This window comes from Nyctereutes procyonoides, unplaced genomic scaffold, assembly GCF_905146905.1.
Source record: "Nyctereutes procyonoides isolate TBG_1078 unplaced genomic scaffold, NYPRO_anot_genome, whole genome shotgun sequence".
Classification (NCBI taxonomy): domain Eukaryota; kingdom Metazoa; phylum Chordata; class Mammalia; order Carnivora; family Canidae; genus Nyctereutes; species Nyctereutes procyonoides.
In genome coordinates this window covers 7,131,023-7,147,242 of record NW_026575031.1, presented here as the reverse complement: position 1 = coordinate 7,147,242, position 16,220 = coordinate 7,131,023, and the positions used below count along the sequence as shown (strand labels likewise).

Here is a 16,220-nt window from a genome sequence, read left to right as displayed (position 1 = left end):
GGGAAGGGAAAGGAAGCTGCCTCGGCCTGAGCTTGTTCCTCTCTCTCCCCAAACCTCCATGTGCTCACCAACGTGGAAAGTTCTCAACTATCTAGACAGCTTCTTCAAATTGCTCTTCCTTCAAGCTCCAGTCTAGCCCCTTTTCAAACCTTCCCCAACCAAACTAGTCCAGAGTTAATTACTAGAGGACACAACTATGTCACACGCACAACCCACTGTTAATCAAGTGTTGCTGTGTTATTGAACTTCTATCACCTGCACATTGTTTTGCCAAATAGACTACAAGCATCTTTGAGATTAAGAATGCCATGCTAGGGACGCCTGGGTGGCTCAGCGGTTGAGCATCTGCCTTCAGCTCAGGGCATGATCCCGGTGTCCCAGGATGGAGTCCCACATCGGGCTCCCTGCATGGAGCCTGCTTCTCCCTCTGCCTGTGTCTCTCATGAATAAATATAAAATCTTAAAAAAAAAAAAAAAAAAGAGTGCCATGCTAAAGTTTCGTACAGCATCTGGCAAAGTGGAGGGTACAGATCACTATTTGAGTTTATAGAACATGAGTTCATCTGGCCTCGGTATCAGATTAAGTGCCCAGAACACATGTACAAAAGGCAGATGGAGCTGGAGAGGTCGGAGGAGGGAGAAGGCAAGAGTGCACAACTACCAGTTGGTGATACAAAGAACCGTGAGGCAAAGGCCCCTTGGGAGCCCAGGCCACTAGAGAGCAGGGTTTCCGCACTGGGAAAAATGGGTAACAGGCATTGAGAGTTACATTCCCAGTTGTTACCAAGGGAAGCCTGGCAAGGAGGTCAGGATCCCACAGCTGAGTTCTTCCCCTCTCCTTCCAAGAAGTAGAACTTTTTCTTTTTTTGGCCAGAAATGCCAATTACAGATTCATTGGAGTAAATAACCTTTTAAGCTATAAACATGCTGAAATGAGTAGAAGAAAATATTCAGCCATTGTCACTGGTGAGAATTATGTAACTGGGTTTCCCTGATAATTTCTGGGCTATAACCAACTATGCGAAGGTTTGTGTGTGAAGGCAAAGAAATTTAGCCCTGAAAGTCAGGGTGGGGGTGTTACTTGGCCCGATTGGGTGGTAGTCTCAATGCTCAAGGGAGGCTGGGGGGCGAGAAGCCTGGGTGGCTCAGCAGTTTAGCGCCTGCTTTTGGCCCAGGGTGGGATCCCTGAGTCTCGGGATCGAGTCCCAGATTGGGCTCCCTGCATGGAGCTTGCTTCTCCCACTGCCTAGGTCTCTGCCTCTCTCTCTCTCATGAATAAATAAAAACCTTAAAAAAAAAAGGGAAGATAGCCAAAATCTGCCTGGATGGATGAAGAAATGAAACAGAGCCATGCCTTTGGTAAAGCTGAGGGGAAGCCTGCCATGGACTTTAGCTGACCTAGGACATGGGCCAGGTTTAGGATTGGCTGTGCACATTGCAGCAGAAAACCAGGCTCAAGAATATAGGGAGGACACAGGCAGCTAGTGACACACGCCTGGGGGATGGAGTCTGGCACCCACTGCTGTGAAGAGGGGACAACCTCAGAAGACCAGCTACTGCTCCTGGAAGACAGCAAGGCTGGCGACAGAGAACTTAAGTAGAAGAAAAAATTCTGGGTTAGATTGAGGTTTTGAACTTGTCAACTAGATCAGGTCAAGAGCGTTCAATGGACATTTTTCAGTTAAAAGGCTTATTTTCATTTCTTAATCTTATAGTCAGGATAGTTACAGAAATATTTATTTTACAAGTAGCACTTAAAAAAAAGTGATTTAGATTAAAAGCTCCAAGGTGTATTATTTCAGGTAGGTGTTATTGCTATCTATACCTTCACCCCCATTTATTAAGCCATTTCAAGTAACTTCTTGTTCATTAATTTACAATGAGGTATAGAGCCCAACCAGGATGAAACAGAATGTGTTCCAAGTTCAAGGGGACAGCATGGCTTCTCAGTGATGTCTCCTGTAGAGCCTCTGTGCTCCACTGTACAATTAAGGTTTTCTTCTTACACATCTGAACATGACCTTTGGGATCCTCTGGCTGGCGTTGGTTTAGTCTCCTGATTCTAATGGCATGCTGCTTTGTGGCCTAGAAGGCTGATCCAAGCTTTTGGGGCCCCCTCTTGCCAGCCTCGATAATGTATGTGTGAGGTTCAGGAGAGCCCACCAGTCTAAGGGTGGCGCACGCTTGCCTATACTGTCCTTAATCCTACGCAGAAAATGTTTCCATTCTGGGGATGGTGAGTCCTAGAAGGTCATGGCCAAGAAGCAGATGTCCTAAGTGGCTTCCCCTGGGGGAGCCATCTGGTCACTAGCTTTTTATCACATTTCTAATAGCTGCTCCATTTCCTCTAGGGCTGCTGTAAAATCATTTACTTGACTGTTACATAATGTCTGCTGTTCTAGGAACCGGGCCCTCTCTTCTTCTTTCATCTTCAACTTTACTTTTAAGGCCTGCATGGAAAGACATTCAAAAAGAACACCCACAAAACTTTGATTCACATGAAAGGCAACACCATTTCAGGACATTATGCTTCTCTTCCCTTGAGAAAGACTACTTGAATGCCAACAGACGTGAGATTTTCTATCTTAGATCTGTTCATCTGTGCTGGGTTTAGGAATGGTCTCTACTACACACTCCTATATCTAAACAGGAGCCATGAAATTCTCTAGGATTCTGTGTCCTGTCCCATGATTCTTCCAAGCAATTGAAAGCAGTCCAGACTCAAGAATCCAGTTTCCTATTATAGGTTTCCTTGAGATATCAGGTTTCCAAAGCATAGCTTACACACACACACACAGGCCCACCTCCTACTTTGAGCAATTTAGCGTTTTGCACATTGCCTCAAGCTCTGTAGAGGTGAGTCTTTGGAACAGAAAATCAGTAATCAACTGAGGTCTGGGAATTTAGTTAATAGTAATGCATCCATGTTGGTTTTTTAATTTTGACAAATAGACTACAATAGTGCATGATGTTAATATTAAGGGCACTGAACTCCATCATCTCTGTAATGCTCCCATAAATCTATTATTACAAGTAGTTTATCAAAAAGAAATAAATTGGTTAAGAAAAAGTCCTCCAGAGACCCGCCCCCTGTGGCAGGAAATGGTTATCCTGCCTCAGGATGACATCTGCCTCTCACCTGTAACTCCTCCATCTGCTTTTTGGCTGTTTCATTAAAAAGCTTCAGCTCATCTTGCAATGTTTCTAACAGCAACTAAGAGTAAAGTACAACACAGTAACAAATCTTTACAGATATGTGAAAACTTTCCTCATATAAACTAACCTAACCTCTTCATAAGAAACAAATGTTAATTAGATGATCACCAACAACCCTTCTGTTCAGTCAGGCGTTCACTGAGCATCCCACACGTGCTGGGCTACTAGGCACCCCTGGAGTTCACAGGATGGACAGACCACCCCACGTGCATGTGCTCTAGTTATATAGGCAATGTGGGCAAAACAGCCATTGAAGAGGTGACTGCTAGCCTGTGGGGTCAGAGGAAGGCTTCCATAGTTAGTCTATGATCCTAAGATGACAACTGACCTTTCTGGGGAAGAGGCCATAGAAGCTCAAAGACAATATCAAACAACTACCTTCCCACTTTGGGGAGCGAACCAAAGAGAAGCTGAATTTAATTCAGGCTGGATCTTTCCATCGTGCGGTTCTCAGTAAATGGGCAAGGGGAGAAATTTGGTAGAGAACCGAAAAGCCAGAAAGTTCTCTATACAGGTCCATCTTATCATGTGTCTTAACGTAGCATATTTTTAACTGAGACCCACTCATATCTGTAAGCACAAAGTCGCCTTCCAAGTAAAGTATGCTATTTTGAGTACACATCCACTGCTTTCTCCCACTATCATGGAAAACAAAGGCTGCTTCCTGGACTTTGCTGAGCACATGGCAGAGACCTTGGCTGGGCAGAGCCCCATGGTCACTTAGCCCTCCCCCACTCACACCCACACCCTCACCATAGAGCCTGTATGATCCGTGGTGGCTTCTTGCTGTGATGCTGAGGTCTCGCTGCCTAAAACTGATGCAAATGACAAAGTCAGCCTTGCTTAGGGAACTGCACCTAAAAACTAAAAACCCCTCCAAAGACAAGAACAGGAATATTCATGAGGGAAACTTCTCAAAGAGTCTGTTCCCTGACTTTCTCCCAAGTTTTCTCCTTGGCAGGGGCACCTACACCTTCCCTCAGAGCTTTATTTTACCTCCCTCCTCTCTAGCTTTGGATACGGTCAAAAGTTCATTCTGCTTTCTCTTTAGCTTAGCAGGAAATGTGTCCAAAGGAAATGTATAGGTTGGACTTTTTGGGTTTGTTTATAATACAAACAATTATTTTTATTTTTTAAAGTTTTTTAAAGATTTATTTAATTTTAGAGAGGAGAGAGAGCACGTGTACATGTGGAGTGAGGTGAGGGGCAGAGGGAGAAGGAGGGGGAGAACCTTAAGCAGACTCCCTGCTAAACATGGAGCCTGACACAGGGCTTGACCCCAGGAGCCTGAGAGACGGTTCAATCCAACCAACCTGAGATCATGAGCTGAGCCAAATCAAGAGTCTGACGCTTAACCAAATGAACAACCCAGAAGCCTAACAAAAAACTTTTTAAAGCTTTTGGGCTTAAAAAAGTTATTTTTGGTAAAATTAGTGCATACACATTGTAAATTAAAATCCTACAAAAACGTATATGGTGACTATAAAGAATATATCCTAAAATCACAGGTTAATCAGCAGCATTCAAAGTCAGTGTTTCTGAATTCAAAGAGGCCTGGGCCCCTTCCTGGGTATTTTCAGGCTCCTCATCTCAGTCTGAAGCTCTTGTACAGTCTTTGGGCAATTACTTCTTCTACTCCTCTCTTTCTACAAACTCTGCTCTCTAGGGACAGGGTCAGAACAGAAATCACATTTAACCATTATGAGTCTGCTGACGAACCAGGTTTAGGAGCCCTTGAAACAATATCATATCTGTCTTTTCCCATCTGGGAAAGTTAGTATTTGCTCTCTGCCTTGAAATAAATAAAAGATTTCTGGTCTATTTGCAAGATGATACTTGGAGGCACCAAATGAATGGCATAAAGTGTTCAGATAGGAGATAATCCTCCCTCCACAATAACTGAAATTCTGTTGCTTAAAAGTCAACATCACAAGGGAACAAAGAAAAGCTCCTCCAGGGGCCCCTGGCTGGCTCAGTCAGTAGAGCTTGTGACTCTTGATCTTGAGGTTGTGAGTTTGAGCCCCAGGTTGGGTGCAGAGATCACTTAAAAATAAATCTTAGGGGGCAGCCCCGGTGGCGCAGCGGTTTGGCGCCGCCTGCAGCCCAGGGTGTGATCCTGGAGACCCAGGATGGAGTCCCACATGGGTTCCCTGCGTGGAGCCTGCTTCTCCCTCTGTCTGTGTCTCTGCCCCTCTCTCTGTGTGTCTATGAATGAATAAATAAAATCTTAAAAATCAATCAATCAATCAATCTTAGGGGCGCCTGGGTGGCTCAGTCAGTTAAGTGTCTGCCTTCGGCTGAGGTCATGATCCCACGGGCCCCACATCAGGCAGGCTCCCTGCTCAGCTGGTGAGTCTGCTTCTCCCTCTCCCCACTCCCTGCTCGTGCTCTTTTGCTCTCTCATATAAATAAAATATTTTAAAAATAGTAAAATAAAATCTTAAAAAAAGAACTAAAAGATCCTCCAAATCTTCAGGGCTGTGCTAAGCAACCATTGCACTAAACGGGTCAGCTGATGGGATGCTGGAATCCTGACACACCGTCCACAATCACCCCAGGAAATGGCAGGTGTACTGACTCCTCCAAAGGCAACTGTGTCCCATCTCTTACCTGGGTTAAGGCCCTTGCTCTCCAAAATTGCCAAACAGTTATCCTGAAACTTCTCCAGCAGCTCCACCTTTTGAGTCAGGTCTTTCAGTTCTCCCTAGTGAGGTGCCATGCAGACAATCAGGCTGGTCCCACTCTGCACGGGTGGTCTTTCCCGCCCTTGCTCCTTGTACTGCCATGGCCCAAGCCTGGCGTCTTCTCTTCCTCCCTCCGGGGACCAGGCAATACAGTCTTCTTCCACCCACAGGGCCATCCCTCGGGATTCCACGCATTACCTAGTGCAGGGGTGACAGAGGTCCGGCAGGTCTCTTACCTGAGTTTCAGTCAACTTCTGGTGTAGCTGCTTGTTGACGGCCTCTAAGAGCTGATTCTTATCCTTGAGCTCTTCCTCTGATTTCTGCTTACTCAGCGGTTTGTAGCTGTAATGGTAAGTGTGCTTATAAGAGGTGGAGGTGTTAAGAAAATGACTTGTGGGGTCATACACACAGGGGTTCAAATCTTGGCTTCATTATATAGTGGTACAGGACCCTCAGTAAGTCACATAACCTCTTTGAGGCTTTGTTGCCTCATTTCTAGAATTAGGATAATACATTGCATAATATCACTATTGTGAAAAATAAGAGAATACCTGTATAATTCTTAGTACAGCTATTGACACATCATAGTAAATACTTAATAAATAATAGTCATTATCATCATCAATATTAAACCTTCTTTTCAGTGCCCTCAGAGTCTTTCTTGAATAGTACTTTATCTTCAGGACTTCTTTTTTAAAGATTTTATTTTTTAAGTCATCTCTACACCCAAAGTGGGTCTTGAACTTTGAACCTGGAGATTAAAAGTTGCATGCTGAGGGTACCTGGGTGGCTCAGCTGGTAAAGTGCCTGACTCTTGATTTCAGCTCAGGGTCCTGAGATTGAGCCCCACTGGGGCTCTGCGCTCAGCGGGGAGTCTGCTTGAGATTCTTTCTCCCTCTGCTCCTCCCCCGTGCTCTCTAAAATCAATCAATCTTTTAAAAAAGAAAAAGAGTTGCATGCTTTACTGACTGAGCAAGCCAGGGCCCCTATCTTCAGATCTTTTAACACATGCCCAAATGATAGGTTTGAGATTAGAACCTATTTCTATAAACTTTCCAGCTTGTATTATTTCTGTCCTCAGAACTACAGAACATCCAAGCTAGCCTCAAACAGAGATGGATCCTTCCCCAGGATTTCTGCCACCACCACAACCACCACCATCTCAGAGTCACTGACCACACACAGTGCCTCCTAGCCTGAAGGCTCACATTCTATTGATGGCCCCGAGCTGGGTTTGGTTTCCAATTAACAGTGGTCCTGGCATGGAGCCCAAAAAGCTCTTGTCTGGTTCTCAAGATGGGCGCATCACTGATCCTTGCCCTGACAGTGATTCTCGAACCTGGCTGTGCTTCACCCCTGAAAATTCCACTCAGATTTCTTGGGCTGGCACCCAGACTGTAACACATGAAACAAACCCACGAGTGAGTGTGAGGCACAACCAGGATTGAGATCCACCACCTTAAAATGGTGGCCAACTCTCATTCACCTTGATGCTCACCTCTTTCTGATGTTCCTCCTGATGGCAGGGTCTGCAGCTTTGACCTGCCTAGAGAAGCAATTACAAAGAAATCAGGATGTTCACTAGTCTTACTGCAGTGATCATTTTGCCATAGATACAAATACCTAATCATTACGTTGTACATCTGAAACTAATATGATGTTTAAAAAAAACAACAAAGAGGGGCGCCTGGGTGGCTCAGTGGTTGAGCATAGGCCTATGGCTCAGGGCATGATCCCGGAGTCAGGCATCGGGCTCCCTGCAGGGAGCCTGCATCTCCCTCTGCCCATGTCTCTGCCTCCCTCTCTCTGTCTCTCATGAATAAATCAAATCTTTTTTTTTTTTTTAATCAAATCTTTAAAAAACAAAACTTAACAACAAAGAAATCAGACACTTGTAGCATTGTTGTTACGTGTGTTATGAACAAGGCAGAACAAAGAGCCTGGTCTTCTGAGGAAAAAACAGGGATTACATACAATGCAAACAGCCTGAGAAGCTCTGAAGGCCTATGCCCTTTTGTCTCAGCCTAGGACTGTTGAAAAAGGCTTAACAGGGAATGGACTCCAACTCCTGACCCACCTCAACCACCCGACAGACCTGCTGCTCCTCACAATGGTGTGGCTATCTCATGTCAAGCTGGCAAACAAGGGAACTGAGTAGATGGACACACACACACACTAGCTTGGGCAGGACTACGCTCAGACTGGCAATCTAGGCGAATGGGCAGCCCCATCCACCCTGACCACCAAGTAGGGCTGGTGTTTGGCCTTAATACTGCCATTTGCACACTCAGAGCAAGAGGTGAGAGAAGAAAGTCCCTGTTATCTTGACCCTCGCTAGGCCTCTTCAGAACTGGTCAACACAGAGGGTTCTGACACACAACTGACTCGGGCTGCCCTCTGCTCTCAAGACTCCTATTTTCTAAACCTGACAATGAGCAATTTCTAGCAAGATGTTCTCCTTGGATACCAACAATCTCTCACCCGTTCTCTCGTCTTGGCTTGACGATTTTTGTAACATCATTTTCTGAACCTCCTGAATGAAATCTGGAAACATCCACTTCTTTGGATTTAACAGGTAAGAGGCTCTTAGAAGTGGCTCGAGTTTGTGTGTCTGCAAAGGAAAACAAGCGGGTGAAATCTCAAGCATTGTGACCCAACCGCTGCAACTAACCATTCCGTTCCGGGTTGTCAGAACCCTGTACTTTCACGCTGGCCCATCTCAGTTTGTGAAGACTCATTCAGAAGAACACGGCTTCTAGCCTAATTGGAGATGGAAACCAAAATTCTTCAAAAATGATGGTGCAATATATTTGAGGATAGCCGAGAACTTGAGGATTCAGAAAACTGAATGGGTATAGGTGGGAAAGTGAATGTTGGTACAAGCCGAGAGCTAAATGGGAGGCAGCGTGGCCGTCAGCAGGGCAGCACCCAGCTGGAGTCCTTCTTCAGCAGCAGCGGAACCCACTGGAACCCACTGGAACCCACCCACCAGGCGAAGGTCCTCGTACTCAGCCACCAGGCACTCCACACGCTCTCCAAGGCTACACCCAAGCTGCCGCAAATCTTTAAAAAAAAAAGATTGATTGATTGATTCATTCATTAGAGAGAGAGAGAGAGAGAGAGAGAGAGAGAGAGAGAGAGAGAGGCAGAGACACAGGCAGAGGGAGAAGCAGGCTCCATGCAGGGAGCCCGACGTGGGACTCAATCCGGGTCTCCAGGATCATACCCCAGGCTGAAGGCAGCGCTAAACCGCTGAGCCACTGGGGCTGCCCACAGGTCCTCTTTTAACTGTTAAGTTATTTTGACTGGACAGTCTCCCTAAATATCTAAGAGATGTCTTTGTGTCCCCAGTGCCTCGCAGAGTATCTGGCAGAGTCACAGCGGTTCAGCACCCACTTGTTGAGTAAATGGAATGCTTCACAGCTCCCCGGGTTATTTCGCAGACCATTTCTAAATCATCTCCTCTAGTCTTCTTTCCTTGCCTTTTTTTTTCTTTCCCTTTTCCACGCTGATTGCCTTTACTGCCAGCCCTTTTAATTTTTTATTAAGTCCAGAGCTTCCCTATTTGGCATTCTGTTTTCATCTTGCTAGGGTAACTGCCAGATAAGCTGAGAAATGGCCCTGCCAGGACACTCTTCTTCCCTAGTCCTTATGCCAGTCTTCCACCACACTGTCTTTCTACCATGTATATTCCATGGCAAATTCAAGTAACTTGTTCTGGAGTCATGTACCGCTCCTCCACTGCCTACCCCAAACCACTCCCATGGGTTTCCCAGTTTAAACATTCACTTTGTTCATTCTTCAGCTTGGCCTAAACTAAGAGCTGGAATGATTAAATCAGATTGAAGAAATGCGGTACAAAGCATTGACTGGATCACAGGGATCAGGAAATTTTGTATCTGTATTTGACACAGATTTTATTTTGATGACTTTAGCTACACAGCAGTTTGGAATAAATATGATTTCTCAGGCTAACAAATTGTTTCATTTATAGGTACACTCACTGAGGACTTAAACCCTATTTTTCTGTTCTCTTACGCACAAAGCAATATTGGAAGGGTTCTTTTTGAGGTCTCTGTCTGAAGTACGCATGTTTTTATCTATTTATTTTTATTTTTTAAAGTAGGCCTCACATCCAACATAGGGCTTGAACTCACAACCCGGTGTTTAGGAGTCACGTGCTTTACCAAGTGAGCCAGCCAGGCGCCCCAGGTCTCTGTCTGAAGTAAAAAATAATGTTGGGGGTAACACAGTTACCTCCTCTTTCAAGTATTAGTAAGTCATACACAGTAACACGGCTACCCCCAAGGAGAAGGTGTTAATAATAAGTTGATTAAAATTACCTTTCTTCATGGGACACCTGGGTGGCTCAGTGGTTGTGTGCCTGCCTTTGGCTCAGGTCATGATCCTGAGGTCCCAGGATGGAGTCCCACATTGGGCTCCCCACAGGGAGCCTGCTTCTTCCTCTGCCTATATCTCTGCCTCTCTCTCTCTCTCATGAATAAATAAATAAAATCTTAAAAAAACATTCCCCTCTTCATTGACTGGAATCAGTTCTAATAATCTGTACTTGCTAGAGCCTAAGGACTTCATTATAGGAAAAACTTAGGATTTAACAAAGACTGTCTTCTTGAAATAAGAAATGCTAAGGAGAACTGGATGGTTGATCAAGGTCTACACTTTCTAACTTTCAATCCTTTTAACATATGTATGTTATATAGTCAAAAAAAAAAAACCCCTGGGAGACAGCCTTAAAATATTAAACTACTGAGATTATATATGATCATAAAGCTGGGACAGAGAGAGAAAGCTGAGATAAAAACTTCTAACTTGGCTGGGGAGAGCCAATCACTCTCCACCCAAGGAAGGACAATGCCTTCAGGCAAAGGGAGGGCAAAGGGTCTGGCCCCAGCTCCCATGCCAGATTACTATTTAGGTGTTCTTAGGCCAGGTAAGATTTAAAAACAAAACTAGGGATCCCTGGGTGGCGCAGCGGTTTAGCGCCTGCCTTTTGGCCCAGGGCGCGATCCTGGAGACCCGGGATCGAATCCCACGTCGGGCTCCCGGTGCATGGAGCCTGCTTCTCCCTCTGCCTGTGTCTCTGCCCCTCTCTCTCTCTGTGTGACTATCATAAATAAATTAAAAAAATTTAAAATAAAAATAAAAACAAAACTATAAGCCTTTGGAGAAATAAAAGCCTGTTCACTTCACAGATCAATCCAGCTACTGCACCAACCACCTGGGAAGAGACCCCTGGGAAGGGGTCTTAAATAGCTCCTTCAAAAACTCCCACACAGGTTCTGATGTTTGTAGCTTATTTTGGGCTCTGCTCTCCAGATTAGGCAGCTCCATAACCGCAGAGCCTAGGAGATTACTTTCAACCACAAGCCCGGTAACACACAAAGCAAGATGGCAAAGCAATCAGATATTGCTTTTAATCCTATTTCTATTCCCAAGGTTGTGGAAGACTGTGGCTAAGCCTGGCCCCTCTCTCTCCCTTCACCCAACAAACATTTTTTGATGTTTTGATATAGTTTACCTTATGAGAGACACGGTGCGAACCGTAGTGCCTCCCTCTAAGAATGAGGCTTCTCAAATGACTCTCCTCCCTTCTCCCTGACAACAAACCCAGTCCCTCCAGATAGCCCAGATCTGAAAATAAAACGGGCAATTGTTTAAAAAGGGATTCCTAACTTGAGGAAATAATATTGTGGAACAATCAGCAACTTGAATCAAATTAGTGAATGCAGCACGATTAGGTTTGGGAGGACGAAAGAGGGAGGGCAGGTCTAAAATCCTACCACAGGGCCCTTCCCCAGCCCCCATCATAAACCTAGATAGATAGCCCGGTTCTAGGGGAGTCAGCAGGTTGTCAGAGCCTATGGAATGCCCATCCCCTGCCCGCGCCCCCCTTTGCCGGCCCCCGACCTGAGCCCTCGTACTCCCCAGCCTGACCGGCGTGGGCACCCACCTGACGGCAGGCCGCCGCTCTGCACAGCGGGAGGCTGCAGGGTGTATATGGCCTTAACCACGCTGGTCATCGTAACGAGGCGGCACGGCTGGGCCCTGGAAGGTGCAAGGTGAATGTTACCCTCTGGTGGGTCAGGGCCCCGAGTAGGCGGAGGGCCCCCGGAGAGCGCGACCTGGCCTGTCCCGGCCCCGGGAAGAAGTCGGGAGAAAGAAAATTCTCCATTCCCGGTCCATCCCGCGCCCCCCCGACATCCAGCCCCGTCCCTCGCCCCAGGAGAGCCGAACCCAGGCGCCTGCAGCTCCTGGCCGCTACCCTCGTCGCCCTGGTTCAAAGGACGCTCCGCGGTAACTGCCGCACCAGCTACCCGGGCTGCCGCCGCGCTTTCAAATGGAAACTTCCGGCGATTGGGCGGGAGGGGACTCTGAGCGCGCCCCGTAGGCGGCCATGTTGTACGGCGCGCGGTGCTGTGGGCCACGCCTCGAGGGGCTGCCATGCTGTACGGCAGAGCAGAGCCGAGGCGAAAGCCCCGGCTTCTAGGCTGTGGGTGTCCGAGGCCCCAGGTCTGGGCGGGGAGGGGAGTGGTGCACCTTGTCGGCCTGAAAGGAGCTATGAGCCGCCAGCGTCATATTCTGGGCTTGAGACACACACGCAGTCACATTTAGAGTCTATGTCACAATCCTCTATTTGGTCTGTGATTGTCAGGGATTTTGCATGATGCTTGATTGGCAAGAGCATAAGAATATTTAGATGGGCATGTGGAGAGGAGCAAGTGAAGTTTTAAAAGGGTCGAAATAGGGATGCCTGGGTGGCTCAGCGGTTTAGCGCCTGCCTTCGGCCCAGGGCCTGATCCGGGAGTCCCACATCTGGCTCCCTGCGTGGAGTCTGCTTCTCCCTCTACCTCTCTCTATCTCTGTGTCTCTCATGAGTGAATAAATAAGGTCTTTAAAAAAATTAAAAGGGTCGAAATACTCGCCACACCTACCCGCAGTCCTGACTTTAAAGATGTATTTATTTGAGATGGAGACAGAAAGCATGTGAGCAGGGAGAAGGGGAGATGGAGGGAGAATCTCCAGCTCAGTCCTACATGAGCGCGGAGCCCCAGGCGGGGCTTGATGCCACCACCCTGGGATCATGACCTGAGCTGAAAATCAGTCAGAGGCATAACTGGCTGACTGAGCCAGCCAGGCACCCTAGTCCTAACTTTAGTAACACCCAGATTTTATTTTTATTTATTTAATTTATAAAAAGATTTTTTTAAAGATTTAAAGAGCTCAATGCAGGACTGATACCAGAACTCAGGGATCAGGACCTGAGCCAAAGGCAACCACTCAACCACTGAGCCACCCAGGTGCCCTTATTATTTTTTAATGTAAGCTTTGTGACCAAGGAGGGGCTTGGACTCACAACTGGGAGATCGAGTCCCACATTCTACCAGCTGAGCCAGTCAGGTGCACCAGCACTTAATCCAGATTTTAAGCAGAGATTCAGAGCTGCTACTAGAGAATAGAGCAAGGGTACTCAAGCACTTAATGCACTCATTCATTTCACTCAATAGTTATTGAGCACCTGCCCTGTGCCAGACCACTCCTACAAGAGGAAGGATTGGGGGAGGGGCAATAAATATGGGACATTCTTTGCCTCTTCCCTCCTGGAATTTACAATCTAGGAAATGTAAACAACCACACAAACTTATTAGTTACATCTCAATTAAATGGGAAAAAAACTCAAATAAATATGTATTTGCCAACTGTAGTAAAACGATGAAGGAAAAGCACAATTGTGCTATGACAGAAAAACGGGAAAAATTTAGTTGAAATTGGATAGTTAGGGAAAAAAAATCTAAGGTAGTGTTTGATTAATAAAAGATGAGTGGGAGTTTGGGGTGCCTGGATGGCTCAGTTACCTTCAGCTGGGGTCTTGGTCCCAGGGTCCTGGGATCCATTCCCACATCCCTGCTCAGTGGGAAGCCTGCTTCTCCCTCTACCCCTCCCCAGTGCTTGCTCTCCCAAGCTCTCCCACTCAAATAAATACATACAATCCTTAAATAAATAAAAGATGAGTGGGAGTTAATCAGATGAACAATGGAGGAGAGAGAGAAAATGCAAAGTCCCAAAGCAGGAATGACTAGCTGAAAATGAAAGGTGGGAGGAGAGTGGTACAGATAAAGCTGGAGTTGAGGCAAGGTTGGAAGGCCCAAGATGAAGGGATTAGATTTTATCTCAAGAGTAGTGGGAAGTCATTGGAATTCTAGAGCAGGAGAGTGTTATTCAATTTATATTTTAAAAAGCTCACTCTGACTAATTCATGGAAAATAGATTAAGGAGGGGTAGGGGCAAAACTAGGGAGATAGTTGGAAGGCTACTGGGAGATACTGGGAGGCTACACATTAGAGATGATGGTCGCTTGGCTATGAGAGTGCTTAGAGTGTAGAGGCCACTTTTAGGCAAACAAGCTTGAGCAATGACATGCAGAAAGAGGCCACACCACCCGGCTGAATACACATGGACCCATCAGGTGACCCACCTGGAAATCTCCATAGACCTTAACTGACCAATGCGCTACTTACAGCTAGGCGGTTACTGAAAAGGGGAAGCATCAGTACTCGCCGTGCCTCTTTTCTTTCCCTCTTTAAAGACAACCCGTGCCCACGGCGGCCGGCCGACAACCTCTCCTCTGCTCTCCTGCCTGTGGCTCCCTTGCATTATATTTAATAAACTTCTATCTCTTTTGTTCTGCCTCAGATGGATCCTTCCACCACCCATGCCACCAGCTTCCACTTGATTGCCCCACATTTTGGGGGCCCCCATCTGATTGGACAGACACCCCATTTAGACTCCACAAAGATAGAAGAGAAGCAGACACATTTAAGACAGTTTTTTTTTTTTATGATAGTCACAGAGAGAGAGAGAGAGAGAGAGAGGCAGAGACATAGGCAGAGGGAGAAGCAGGCTCCATGCACCGGGAGCCCGACGTGGGATTCGATCCCAGGTCTCCAGGATCGCTCCCTGGGCCAAAGGCAAGCGCTAAACTGCTGTGCCACCCAGGGATCCCTTAAGACAGTTTTTTGAGGTAGAATCTCAGGACCATGTTGGACTGGATATGGGAGGAGGGGAAAGGGAGAAGGAATTATTTTTTTTAAGATTTTATTTATTTATTTGACAGAGAGAGAGAGAGAGACAACAAGCAAGGGGAGCGGGAGAGGGAGAAGCAGGCTCCCCACTGAGCAGGGAGCCAATCTTGGGGCTTGATCCCAGGACCCTGGGATCATGACCCGAGCTGAAGGGAGATGTTAAATTTACTGAGCCACCCAGGTGTCCCAGAAAATTTTTGTAAAAAAATTTTTGTAAAAAGATTATTTATTTTAGAATACGTAGATTTTGTAAAAAAAAAATTTTTTTTTTGTTAAAAGATTATTTATTTTAGAGTACGTTAGAGTGCACAAATGGGGAGAAGGGCAAAGGGAAAGAATCACCAAGTGGACTCCCTGCTGATCACGGAGCCCTAAGCAGGACTGGATCCCACAACCCCTGAGATCATGACCCCAGCTGAAACCCAGAGTTGAGTGCTCAACTGAGCCACCCAGGCACCCCAAGAAGTAAATCTAAGGAGAATTCCTAGGTTTGAATAACTGTGTGGATAGTCACTATTTTTGTTGCTGGGAGATTGAGAGCTTAGTTTTAACATGGTAAACATGAAATGCCTCTCAGACATTTATGTGGAGCAGTCAAGTAGTCAGTTTGGAATACAGGCTTTGAGCCCAGAGGGGACTCTGGGTTGGAGATATACTCTTGGGAGTCATGGGTATATGGATGTATTAAAAAAAAAAAACAAACGCTAAGATATTGGATGAGATCACCAAGGGAAGAATTGTAGAGTGTACAGAGAGCCAGGGATAGGGGTAGCAGCATTTATAAGTTGCAGTGATGAGATGCCAGCCAAGAAACCTGATAAAGAGGTGCCAGAGAGGCGAGAAGACAACAAAAAAAGGGTGGTGTTTTAGAAGCCAAGGAGGAAGAAGTGGTAAACTGCTGAAGGAGGGAGTGGTAAACTATTGAAAATAACTGGTAAATAAGTCATTGGCAAATACAGCAAAGGGAATTCTGGTGTAGGGGGTAGGTCTGAGTGGAAGCCACACTGGAGTGGGTTAAAGCATCCATGAGAATTGAGGAAGCAAAGATGACAGGTGTAGACATTAGAAACTTTGTGAATGGAGTAGAGCAACTGGGCAGTAACTGTGGAGGTAGGTTGTGGGGGTCAAGGAAGGGTTTTCTCAAAGGTGGAGCTACTAGTGGATACATGTGCTAACTGGAATAAGAGGATAAAAAGGATGCTTCAGTGGGAGGGGGGTG

General features: G+C 46.2%; 1 protein-coding gene across 1 annotated transcript; it reads right to left on the bottom strand.

Moving 5' to 3' along the window:
• Nucleotides 1–1,721: 1,721 nt before the first annotated feature.
• Nucleotides 1,722–12,364, bottom strand: KNSTRN (kinetochore localized astrin (SPAG5) binding protein). Its single transcript, XM_055316619.1, has 9 exons — nt 12,156–12,364; nt 11,872–11,966; nt 8,382–8,511; nt 7,399–7,446; nt 6,137–6,242; nt 5,827–5,920; nt 3,970–4,031; nt 3,140–3,214; nt 1,722–2,450 (listed from the first exon to the last, which is right to left on the bottom strand). Exons 1-9 carry the CDS (start codon nt 12,362–12,364, stop codon nt 2,319–2,321), a joined length of 951 nt encoding a protein of 316 aa, XP_055172594.1. The 3' UTR covers nt 1,722–2,318.
• Nucleotides 12,365–16,220: the final 3,856 nt, after the last annotated feature.

Coding starts and splice junctions, on each gene's coding strand:
- KNSTRN (XM_055316619.1), bottom strand. CDS start 12,364: ATGGCAGCCCCTCGAGGCGTGGCCCACAGCACCGCGCGCCGTACAACA. Junction 8,512..11,871: donor GAGCGGCGGCCTGCCGTCAG/GTGGGTGCCCAC, acceptor TTTCCTTTGCAG/ACACACAAACTCGAGCCACT. Junction 6,243..7,398: donor AGGAGGAACATCAGAAAGAG/GTGAGCATCAAG, acceptor TTACCATTACAG/CTACAAACCGCTGAGTAAGC.